We start from the raw sequence: 13,099 nt of genomic DNA, 5'->3' as shown, positions 1-13,099 counted from the left end.
AATGTCAGCTGGTGTCTGTTCACTAATGTATAATAAGAACTATTCCCTGGGGTTTAACTGGAAAGGCTTTATGCCATTGTTTTCATTTCTACAGCATTATTGCAGCTGTATTAGAATGTGTGTGCATCGCACATGTAGTAATTAATTATGACAGGGCACATATTTTGTATACTGTTACTAATTTCTGTGATTACTTAAGAGCATATGGTGAATGAGGGCAGTGCATTAAGATCTATTTCACTAAAAAAATTTGAACACAAAATATTGCTTGACAATTATGACTTGTAGGTCCTGTTAATACATATGTAACATATCCAATGAAGCTTCTGACATTGTGCCTGAAGGTTGCATTTTCCCACAGTGCTGGTTGTTTTCCAGTTGGCTACCAAATGATTCATGCTTCAATCATGTTGTCTTATGCCTTGGCTTCACCTGCTGCAAATGTCACTTCTGACGAATGGTCAGTCTGACAGCTGCCACTGTTGTCAAGCGTGTTATGATAAAATAGATTGGAGATTTTTGTAAAAAAAATGTATTCCTCTTTGCTTTGCTTTCATCTTTACTGTCTACAATCTTTTATCATTTTCTGCTTGTAACACATCAGCTACACCAAATAAAAGAAAATGCTTGTTGAAGGGCGTGTAAACAACAAAGGGTCATTCAACCCAAACCTGATCTTTCAAGTTCTGGGTAGGTGCTGGTGAATTCAATGAACACTGGCTTTTTGCTATTGCTTGGGGATTTTGGCGAAGAGATTGATTTCCACCTACCAGATCCAATTTCTTTCATGCTCCCTGCAATTGTTGGAAGTTTAGTAGAAAGAACAACATTTTGTAGTAGCGTGAACAAAACCAGGAACTTTGACAAGAAAGTCATACCAAAAAAGGTATGCTAGAGTTTAAAGAGTCCAGCTAGTTATCTTGTAACAAAAACTGAAATGTTGAAGACACTTTCAAGTCATTAAACTGAGCACTTCTATCTCTTGGAATAGGTGGATTCATTGCAAATGGATGCATTCATTTCAGCATAATTAAAATTTTCTCTATTTTATTTTATTTTTCAGTAGCTTACCACTCCAGTCACTACAGATTGAATTAAACTAATCACAAAGGTTACTGACCTATGTCTAACATAGGAAACAGAATGCCTGTGAGTAGATATAAATACTAGAAATATATACGCTTCATTTACTTTGTGGTCAGAAACGTAAGTGAATGTTGAATCTGTTATGTAGATGCCTGAGGAAAAAATGATAATTACATTTGTAAAATAATGTGCATGGTTTAATAATCCACTCATCCCTTACTGTGATGTATGACTGCAGAAAGAAAAACAGATTTGATTTTTCATATTCACCTGCAGCTACCCGTGCCCAGGTAAAGTTTACCTCCAGGGAAGAAAAATGTTATTTACTTGTCATTAGTTCGGCTAAGTTTCTTCCAGTTCTGGATATACTACGTATAGATGACTGCTGGAGATGCTAAAACTCATAGTTGTATGTCAGATACTACTGTCAGCTTTAATCTTCCCTCCCTGCTGCTCTGAGTTCCAGTGCTTGTACAGTCAAGGATTGTGTTGTTTACGCCCCACAAATCCATTCATAACATGTATTCCTTTCACACAATGCAAGGTATGCTATGACTGGACAAGGGGGAGGCAAGGCCCATGAATAACAAGACCACTCGCTCCTTTTCTCTAGTCAAGTGTGGCACCTTCCTTGGTTTTAGCCTTGGAGATTTCACCATAGATATGCACAATTTTATGTGCCAGATTGCAACTTTCATTTTTGACACTGACCACAGAAGGGATAAGCATACCTCAATGCCTTCCCATGCAGAATAATTATCTAACTTGCCTACAGCCTTAGCAGCCTTTGAGTCTTAAGCTATGGAGACTTTATCTGATGAAGAGTTTCATAAAACTTTTCAGATGATGTTGTGCCTGAGGAGTCGCAGGTACCCACCATAATCCCCAAGCTTAGAGAGACCATTTCCACTCTTGTTAATGTGGTGCTTGCCAGTTTAAAAATTGAGTAGACATGCTTGCCCAGTCCATCTCCTTTATCCTCAGCTTCTTTTTAGCAAGCCAGTGGTCATCTTGAAGGTGTGTTTGAGGTCGTTATCATGTTGGAATACTGCCCTGCGGCCCAGTCTCCGAAGGGAGGGCATTATGCTCTGCTTCAGTATGTCACAGTACATGTTGGCACTCATGGTTCCGTCAATGAACTCTAGCTCCCAGTGCCAGCAGCACTCCTGCAGCCTCAGACCATGACACTCCCACCACCATGCTTGACTGTAGGCAAGACACACTTGTCTTTGTACTCCTCACGTGGTTGCTGCCACACATGCTTAACACCATCTGAACCAAATATGTTTATTTTGGTATCATCAGACCACAGGACATGGTTCCAGTAATTCATGTCCTTAGTCTGCTTGTCTTCAGCAAAGTGTTTACAGGCTTTCTTGTGCATCATCTTTAGAAGAGGCTTCCTTCTGGGATGTCAGTCATGCAGACCAATTTGATGTAGTGTGCGGCGTATGGTTTGAGCATGGACAGGCAGCACTCCTACATCTATTTCCCAAAGACAAACTCTGGATATGATGCTGAGCATGTGCACTCAACTTCTTTAGTCGACCATGGCGAGGCCTGTTCAGAGTGGAACCTGTCATGTTAAAATGCTGTACAGTCTTGGCCACTGTGCTGTAGCTCAGTTTTTAGGGTCTTTGCAATCTTCTTATATCCTATGCCATTTTTATGTAGAGCAACAATTCTTTTTTTCAGATCCTCAGACAGTTCTTTGTGATGAGGTGCCATGTTGAACCTCCAGTGGGCAATATGAGAGAGTTAGAGTGATAACACCAAATTTAACATACCTGCTACCCATTCACACCTGAGATCTTGTAATTAATGAGTCACATGACACCAGGCAGGGATAATGGCTAATTGTCCCCAAGGGTGTTTTGCGTTATTTTGTGGGGTGTACTCACTTTTGCGAGATACTGTGTGTATATGTGTATGTGTGTGGGTATATATATATATATATATATATATATATATATATATATATATATATATATATATATATATATATATATATATATATATATATATATATAAGCCAAGCATTTCTCAATAGGTGATAGGCAAGTTTGACATGCAGTGCCACCAGTAAAACTCTGCAGCCCGAGTTAGGTAAAAATGCTGTAGCCATAAAGCATTGCGGCCATGGCATATGCATAGCCCTGTCAAGCTGTAGCATTAGAGTATGCATGGGTGCCTGGATGGTGGTAAAGCCACTCTTAGTGAAAGCTTTGCTGCATCTTTTTTTACCAGAAATTTTACTGATACTTTAAGGCACTTTAAACCAAATATTCAAATAGTTGCACTAATAATTGCACTAAACAATATGTGAATAAAAGATACATATCATGACAGGTTATGAACAATAACATTAACATAATGTAAGTGATATGTAACAAATTATTAAGAAAATTGTGAAAAAAAGTTTGTGATTATAAATAGAAAAGTTCACGCGTTCACATATTGTTTTTTGCAATTATTAGCGTGACTATTTGAATATTTTGATTTGCACTGTTTATATCACATGGTTAATCACTGCTGTTATTCACCTATTATAGAATTAAACCAGATGCATCCAATACATTTTTTGAAGAAAAGCCTAGGAGTGTTTTATTCTTTTATTTTCCCTTTGACACATTTATTTTTATTACCAGCCTTTCTAATTTTTCACTTCACTCTGATATCACATTTTTTCATTTTGACTGTTTATGAACCATTTAATGCAGTGCACAAGAAAAGAAAACCCCCCTTCATTGGGACTTTGTAGGCAACAGCCACACATATGTAAATTAGAATATATAATTTACTGGATTACATAAAATCATTTAATCATGAGATTACCGTAAATTTAAAAAGATATAACGAGGATTATACACAAATATACAAAAATTTATAAAAGAAAAACAAAATACGACAGGTGACATGGTTTGCATGACAAAAAGATTGTTGTTACTCTCCAGAGAGTAACAACAATCTTTGCTACAAAGTCCCAATGAAGTGGGATTTTCTTTTCTTGATATACAATTAGGGATGTGGCAGCAACACACTGGTCTGACTAGGTGAAACCCTCTTTCTTGCTTTAATGCAGTGTACCACAATGCAAAATGGAGCATGGGTGTTTTTGAAATGTTGTGATGCATTGCCAGGCCAACTCATTTAAATAGGCTTAACACAGTGCATTTTAATGCATGAATAAATGCACATTCATTAACGCACTACACTACAAATGTGTAAATGGACAATAAATATTGTGGTTTGGTTACAACACAACCTATTCATGTGGTCAACATAGGAAGTTCTCTCATGCAGCTGGCTTATGCCCTGTACACACGACCAATTTTCCCGTCGGAATAAACTCTGAAGGTGACATACAACAAGTACGACGGGACTAGAAAAAGGATGTTCTAGAAGCCAGTAGCCAATATCTTCCATCTAGTACTTGCTTGAGAGCATGCATCGTTTTTGGTCAGTCGGAAGAGCATACAGCCGAGCGGTTTTCCCGATAGGAATTGGTTCCGTCGGAAATATTTAGAACATGTTCTATTTCTAGGTCCATCAGAATTTTCATAAAAACAGTCCAATGAGGCATACACAAGATCGGAATATACGATGAAAAGTTTCTGTCTGACTTTTTCTGTCGGACATTCCGTTTGTGTGTACGTGGCATTACATTGCTAAAACAGGTCAAGTGGCTGTTAATATTTAGTGGTTGCTGAATGTATTGGTTTTACACCCCCATTGTTCTTTAATTTATGTAATTTCTGAACAGTAGTTGTCAAACAAGTTATTGTTGACATCCAATGAATGACTTTATTTCTTAAATCACCCAGCCTGTTCTTTTATACCGTATGCATAAAGATATATTTTAATACATTTTTCAATCAAATAATGTTATTGAAATAGCTGAAAGGCTCTTAAGTACATTCACAGCTGCATAGGCACAGTGAATTAAAGTATAACACACATGAAGCACTGAGTGCTGGCTCAGGAGCACTTGTTAAATTCCAGGACTCAGGTTCCTAAAGTATATTGTCATTTCCTTTATTCTTTTTGACTGGAAAATATTTTAATGTTAGAAATTATAGGAATATAATAAATGAACAGATTATTTCAGCAGGCATTACTAACACTGATAATTGCATTTTGACAAATGAAAATGAATAATAAATTCAAAATGAGTAGGTGTTTCCATTCAGTAATCTAGTGCTAGAGGACTAGAAAGCGTACCTGTCTTTTACAGTAATTCTCCTTACCTGACAGATGGATTTTTTCAGGCTTTTATTTTGCTAATAGTATTGGGATTGGAAATGAAGACTGTTCAATGTAATATAGGTGAAACAATTAAAGTATATCTAAATCCATTTTTTTTTTCATTTTGGACAGGGAATGGGTAATCCCCTGCCAGTTTTTCTTTTTTCCATCCCTGTTCATTTCTCCAAAGTGAGGAAAATTATTAATGCAACTTAGGCAGCTATTGTAGGTTAGTATCAAAGATCACCATTATTAGGGGTCAACAGTTTATGATATCTGATGTGAGAAATGCTAGATGATAAAGGTGGCCGTAGCTTTCAATACTGGCTGATTCTTTACTCAACATGTATGCACTTCAGATGCAGCATGTAGACTCTAAGGTCTCATGAACTTCAGCCCAGAAAGTCACATAATTACTACTTATATTTACTGTATAATGATTTTTTAGAACTGCCGGTGCAGAGAGTGTTGAGAATGAAAGTTGCAGAGCCCAAAGCATTTGTTTCCAAGGTCTCTTGTAGGTAAGACATAGTCCATTTAGTTCCATCTCCTACTGAGACAGTTGCTATTGATACTCAGAATTACATGTTTATGACATTCAGTTCATTGGAATCACATTTTAACTCTTCCTATTTCAGACTATGTTATTAGAAAATTAATTTTACTGTTTACAAAAAGAACAAAATTAATAAAAGTTACATAAAAATGTGACAAAATGTATAATTCCTAGTAGAATCTTAAATAAAATAAAGTAATTATTAAAAATGTTTTTCTGTTAAAAAGGGTGATTTTTTTTTTTTTTTTTTTGCTTTTCCTACGATTGGATGATTGAAGTGAATATTCTCCTATTTACTGTGTGAAGATTCTCAGCTCCTTTAGTAATTAAGCCTAATTTTATTTGTTTATATATAACTGGAGATTGTTTTTTTCCCCTTAACTGGATCCTATAGCATTAATGGATGAATGGATAAATAATATACAATTGGTGTCCTCTGGCATAAAAAGCAACATAAAACAAAATAAATATCCACATAAATCATGGTGAATTACCAAGGCCTAAGGCACAAAGGGGTGTAGCAGGACAGATGGACAGTAGCGTGGTTGCAATAAGTGGGCTTATAATTTATCACATTTCAAATAATGTTTGGTACCATAGACACACCATAGACACAATTCCATATGAAATTATATTGAATTGTTGCTGACTTGTTGTTGAATAAGGACCCATTGACACCAGCCCGCACATATGCTTTGTGTAAGGGCAGTGTGTTGTGTTGTTACAACTCATCCCACTTTTACCTTTTTTTAACTTTATTGAAGTGTCACAAAATGACTCTATTCACAGCAGCGAGTCGCGACACATTGTGGTGCATTATAATATGTGCGTTGGGGCTATGAAAAAATGCTGACTTGGTGCACTTTTACACAATGCACCTGAATGATGTTAACAGGGTACCTAGAAAACAATTGTTTTGTCTATGTCCTTGTGTTGAGCCTGTGTTGAGTAACGCAGTTCAATACAGTTTAAAGCATCAACATCAGAGTGTTTGCGGTGTCACGAGGATGAGGTGGATTTTGCCATTTCATTTGGTCATGTAAAGGGGTAATGGGTTATTGGAGTCAGGTTAAAAGACAATTAATGAATTAAAAGACAGGTGCCATGTACTCCAGAAATTTGTTTGCTGGGGTTGTTGAATGATGAAGAATGGTCAAGATACATAAAGACCTTTTTGCAAAAAAAATTCTCTTTCAATCTTGTAAACAGATTGCTATTAGATGCAAGTTACAACCCCCTCTATTAAAGAATGGATGGATACAGTTAATAATATTATATCATCCGTCTACGACCAGCCTGCCCATAGATGGATGGAAACTCAGCTAGTTCCTGCTGAACTGGCTGGATTTCAATCCATCTATGGCTAGCTTTAGTCAGCTAATGTTTATCAGATTTGATTTTAGTTTTTTCACTGATAGTTGCTTAAGGGAGACATACATAACAATTTAATTTGGTAACATAAACTACAGAAGTGCTGATTTGTTACTAAAAGAAAAATCTGTTATCTTTCAGAGAGAGAAGAAAGGTGGGCTGCTGAAGCTGCTGGCTGGAGCCTCTGCAAAAAAAAAGGCCCGCTCCCCCCCATCTATCTCGCCAACACATGATCCCCAAGCTATTGTTGAAGGTGTGATACAAGGAGCAGTAGGACTTGAGTTTTCTTTGACCAACCACGGAAGAGCTGGGTCATGTCCTATTGAAAGTGAAATGCAAGGAGCAATGGGAATGCATCCACTACACAGAAAAACGGGTTCTTTAGATCTTAATTTTTCTATTTCTTCTCCAGTAAGGCAACCAGCTTGTGCAATGGTGGCTGTCCGACCTGAACCAAAATCCTTATCTAGAGAGAGGTAAGGTTTTCTTTAAAACTAAAAAAATTACTGTAAAAAACTTTAGCTACTAAATGTCAAAATGATATGCATGGCATGTGTTCTACTTTTGATCTACCCTGTAATATTATGCATTTATTAGTGGTGTTTATTGAAAAATGTATATTTAAGCATCTAAACAAAGAATACACATTTATAAGCCTGCTCAGTAGATGAATTACATTATAGGAGTACCAGAGGAAATAAAGCATCCTATTACAGATAAAACCAATCCCACGGAAAGTAGCTACATACAGGGACAGCTTTTCATTTGGACCACTTTGACAGTTTTTTTTTTACAGGAGCTTATGGTCTGCAGCTACACCTTTTGCCACTTGCATTGAATGCTAAGGCCTCTTTCACATGGGACGGATCTGTTATGATCCGCCAATGGCAAGCTTGGCTTGGCATCCCTGGGAGAACACTCAACTCATTTCATGGCCTGTTGCCAATCGTCAGGAGTTAGATGCATGGGTTGAACTACAAAGTATTGGTATAAATAATGAGTTTAATAGCTCGTTGTGCATTTTACCCTAAAGGTGAAGGAAAGGGTGATTTCTTTACTACTTACAAAGCAGCTCATAAGATGGAATAAGCTCCAAAGGTGGAGTTGGACAGTGGTCTAATGTAATGTAATGTAGAGTAATCTTGCCTGGGGCTGAGGCGGGAAGTCCCCAAATAAGGACCAAGGGGAAAATGCAGCCACGGAGCGGGCTTTATTGCCCCTGTATAAGGTGTAATGCATGCTGTATGCGTAAAAGGGCATCTGCCAAATTCTGTGTAACAGAGGTGAAAGGAAAGAAAAAAATTAGAGAATACAATAATGTTAAGAAATAATAAACAATATTAAATAAATAAAGAATGACGAGTAACATAATAGTGTGTGAGTGTGTGAGGTGAATGGTGGAATATGTGAATGAGTAGAAATTATACACACATATAGGAATGGATGTGGTTAGTGGAAGTGCAGTAATAAAATGGATGTGAATGAGATAAGTGAGATTATGTGAGTGTGTATGAATGTATGTTAGGTGTGGGTGTGTGTGTATATGTATTAATGTTTAGATGCGAAATGTGTGAGAATATATATGTGTAAATTAAGTGTGTGTGTGTGTGTGTGTGTGTATGTATGTATGTGTGTATTGGTATGTGAGGGAGGAGAGAGGAAAGAGGGTGAAAGAGGTCCCCTGTTACCTGTGCTAGCGAAAAGTTTGGCATGAGAGGTGTGTTCCTCAGGGTGAAGTGTAGTGACGTGAGATGCCAGCTCGCTCCAGGCTGAAGGATCCCTGCTTGTGGGTGTGTCCCCACCAACGTCTTGTATACCACACGATGGCAAGTGGGAGAAACAACAGGGCCACCCCGGCAATGCAAGCAACGCCGGCAGGCGGCTGCCCTCCTCAGCCAGAGCGTGGGATATTACACACTGTAATATATTCAGATAGCAATAGCAGGTTTAAATCGTTGGTGAACCTCCATTTGCTGTGAAGTCAATTTGTATTCTATACTATGAATTCTGTATAAGGAGACATACTGAGCTATACTGTTCTTTTAATTTTGGCATTTGTACATATCTCGCCGGAGGTGCCAAGCTTCATCCATCCCTTTAGTTTGACAATAACTTGCTTACTAGCTCTACAAATGACCAAAACTAAATAACAGATTCCCCCCCCCCCCCCCCCCCCATACACATCACTACAAAGTTCACTGATTCAAGCAAGATTTGCAATACTGTTTGCTAACTTAAGCTACCTATTTTTTTCCAAGTCAATTCATATTAAAGCAGAACTGAAGTTTTGCTGTCACAAACAGTGGGCAGGAAGGTTTTTTTATTGAAAAACAGACTTGCAATGTCTGTTCTGCAATAAAATACATCCACCTTTGGTGCCTTTTTTGGTTACATAAGCTGAGCTGCATATGCACAGCTCAGCTTGCATTGCTAGCCCTGCCTTTGTGTGCCAGAATGATGTCATCCCATGCCGGCCAATGAAGACTAGCATCCAGGAGAAGATGCTTGCACTGGCTATTAGCAGGTTATTGAATCATGCGCTTGGAAGCTTATTGTATGCAGAGAATACTTTACTTTCATGGAGGATGTCTTTATCATGTCTTATCGGAAACAGAACAATACAAGTACACACTTAGATACAGACAGTACATCCTGTGATTAAATTACCACAGAGAATACACACTATAATACTGCAGTGCCACCCGCTGGTACAGATAGGTATAATGCATATATATAGTTCACATTATAAAGCAACTTTACATTACATGTTGTTGTTCTTCCAACACCCCTTCTCAACAGCACGTGCTTTGTCAAATTATATTCAGCTTCTTCTGGATATAACTATGATATTCCTTCAACAAAGGCTTGGTGAGTGCATCAGCAGTCATCTCCTTTAACAGGTAGTATTGAATGTCAATAACACCTTGCTCTTGATTGTCCCTCAGTAGGTGATACTTGACGTCATTGGATTAACCTTTTATGATTACGTAAGCTTTATATATCCCTGGTTGTCTCCAAAAATGGGAATTGGTTTTGATGTGTCCATCCCAATGTCCACAAAAAGTTGACAAATCCATATTGCTTCTTGACAAGCATGTGCTGCTGCAATGTACTCTGCTTCATTTGAAGAGCGACAGTTGTTTGCTTTCGACTAGACCAACTTATGGTTCCTTCCCCATACTGGAAGATGAATCCACTTGTGGATTTGTGGTCTTTGCAGTCCCCGGGCCAATCAGCATCCACATATCTGACCAGTTTTGGATTGGATGTTGCTGGTAACTGTAACTTCATCTGTATTGTTCCTTTGAGGTACTGCATCACTATTTTTACTGCGTTCCGGTCATGCTGATAGGGAGATGAGACTTTCCTGCATAGTATGTCCACTGCAATATTTTTGTCACAGTGGCAACATATAGTAGCTTACATGTCATTGTTGGGTAGCAAGTTTTCTGCTTCATTGCTCTTTTGATAGCCTGGTTCCATAGGAGTTTTCACTTCCTTTGCATCTTGCATATGGAATTATTCCAAGATTTAAGAGATTTTCTGAGATTGGTTGAGAAGATAACTTCCATCTTCTTCACTCTCTATTTGGATTCCCAGATAGTAGCTATTGTTCACATGTTTATGGATTTCAAAATTTTCTTTCAGCTTGTAAACTGATTGTAATCCCCTTCTTGTTCAAAACAAGTTATAATGCCATCAACATAGATAAGGATGTATATCCATCTGTCTTGATTCTTGGAGAAGAGACAGGGGTCTGCTTTACTTCTTGAGAATCCCTCTCTGGTAAGTACTTTGTCCACTTTCTCATTTCACATCCTTGCATACTGCTTAAGACCATAGATGATCTTCTGAAGTTTACATTCAAGGTTGTCTCCTTGCTGAAACCCTGGTGGTTGCTCCATGTAGAGATTTTCCTAATGCCTCCATGTGAGAGCTATGTGAGTGTCCAGGTTTTATTTTCTTGAAGTGACTTTAATTCTTCTTCTGCTGCCTTTCTCCATTTATTGGCTTCACATTTTGGCAGTTTTTCTATGTCTTCCCAGGATGTTGGTTCAAGTATGCTGTGTGTTTTGACAGTGCATGACAGCTTGTGGGTTGGTATCCCCTGTAGTCCAAGCGGATCTTCTGATTTCAGACAGTTCAGCAGGATCTGGTGGGGAACTTGATTTAGGCATTGTGAGTTCCACCTCTTGTTCTGACTCCTGCACAGATTTCATTTTGGTCTACCCTTTCTTCTAGTTTGCTTGGCATATTGGCTATCGACTTCACAGCTTTCAGGGATCAGATTTTCTGGTGATGGGCTCTCATCAAAATAAACACTATGGCTTATTGTCACTTTGTCAGTCTTTGGGTGTAGGACTCTAAAACTCTTAGTTTGATCACTGTAGTCTGCTAGAATGCCCTCTATGGCTCTGTTCTCCAGCTTGGATTGCTTCTCACTTGGAATATAGGCATATGCTTTACATCTAGACACTCTGATATGCCCTATGCTAGGATTTGATCAATGCCACATTTCGAATGGAGTACTATTAATGGCTCTTGAGGGTAGTCTGTTCTGTAGGTAAGTTGCAGTCATGACTGCTTCTCCCCAGTACTTGTGAGGTAGGTTGGCATCCGAGAACACCATTTGTGACACCATTTGTTCAAGAGTGTATGGTGTGGTTATCTAGTGAACTATTCCTTGTCTCTTCAGATATGAGGTCACTTCTTTGCTTATGTATTCTCCTCCATTTTCGGTGCGTATTATTCCTGGATTGCATTGGAATTTGTTGCTAGACATTGTAACAAACTCTTGGATTTTCTCTGTTTCATTCTTGTGTTTCATCAGATAAGTAGTTGTGTACATGGAATAGTCATCAATGAAGTCAGTAGATATCTGTTCCCACCTGACCGGGAGTTTTCATTGGACCGCATACATCACTGTGTATGAGCTACAGGGGGTGGGTAATTTTTCTTTGAGATGCCTTTGGAAGGGGAACATATGTGGCTTTTGCTTCAGTACAGCATGTGCATGTCATGAGCACTTTGAAAGGCGCTATTGTTAAATCCTCTGATAAGCCTCTCTTTATAATGTCCTGTATAGCCTCTGGACTTCTGTGTCCCAGCCCCTTGTGCCATAAATGAATACATTTGCTGTGTAGGTCATTCAAGACTGTATTGGCTTGCTGGTATGTGGTGATGAGCCTGTATAGGTGATCATCCAGTTTTCCTTTTGCGAAGAATCGCTTATTATTGTGAATTGTGTATTCATCACCCTGGAGCTTAACCTTGAGACCGTTGTTTACAAGACTTTTCACAGATAGAAGGTTGCCTTCTAGTTCTGTAACATACAGAACTTTCTTTACAAGGATACTGTGGTGAAATCCTTGTGGTGTAATGCAGTGCAGGAAGCCCTTCGGTAGTGATGCTTTTCCCATTTGCTAGGAAAATGTTGTCTTTTGCACTGTAATCAATGTTTGTGAAGAGGGTCTCATCACTAGGTATGTGGCTTGTCGCACTTGAATCTATATACCAGCTGCGTGGCTTGCCACTTTGTGTTACTTTAAAGGTGCCACTCCATGATGTGTCTGCAGTTTTCTTTGTGGCTGCTTTGATTCGTTCTTTTGTGGATAGCTTTAGCTTTTGCTGTGTGGCTTTCCAGATAGAACAGTCCTTTTTTAAGTGGCATGTGATCTTTTTACAGCGAAAACAGACTCTGCTTTCTTTGTTGTGCTTTATCCCTTTGTACACCTTAAAGAGGAAGTAAACCCTGATGAGTTTTTTTCCTCTTTCATTCCCTGCAAAGGCAAAGCATAATGGACTACTATGCATCGCATAGTAGCCCATTATGTGTCACTT

General features: G+C 38.4%; 1 protein-coding gene across 2 annotated transcripts in view; it reads left to right on the top strand.

Moving 5' to 3' along the window:
* The window catches only part of SH3RF3 (SH3 domain containing ring finger 3), a 609,268-nt gene that overhangs the window by 573,592 nt on the left and 22,577 nt on the right, over positions 1 to 13,099 (top strand). For both annotated transcript variants that reach the window (XM_077482583.1, XM_077482584.1), the window contains one exon: positions 7,400 to 7,734. In XM_077482583.1, the coding sequence (XP_077338709.1) occupies positions 7,400 to 7,734 (335 nt within the window). The remainder of the gene's footprint in view (positions 1 to 7,399; positions 7,735 to 13,099) is intronic.

Source organism: Lithobates pipiens, unplaced genomic scaffold (genome assembly GCF_037356315.1).
Source record: "Lithobates pipiens isolate NorthernLeopardFrog02 unplaced genomic scaffold, aLitPip1_a1.2 Scaffold_16, whole genome shotgun sequence".
Lineage (NCBI taxonomy): Eukaryota > Metazoa > Chordata > Amphibia > Anura > Ranidae > Lithobates > Lithobates pipiens.
Note: the sequence above shows the minus strand (reverse complement) of the source record. Positions and strands in the feature narration are given on the sequence as shown.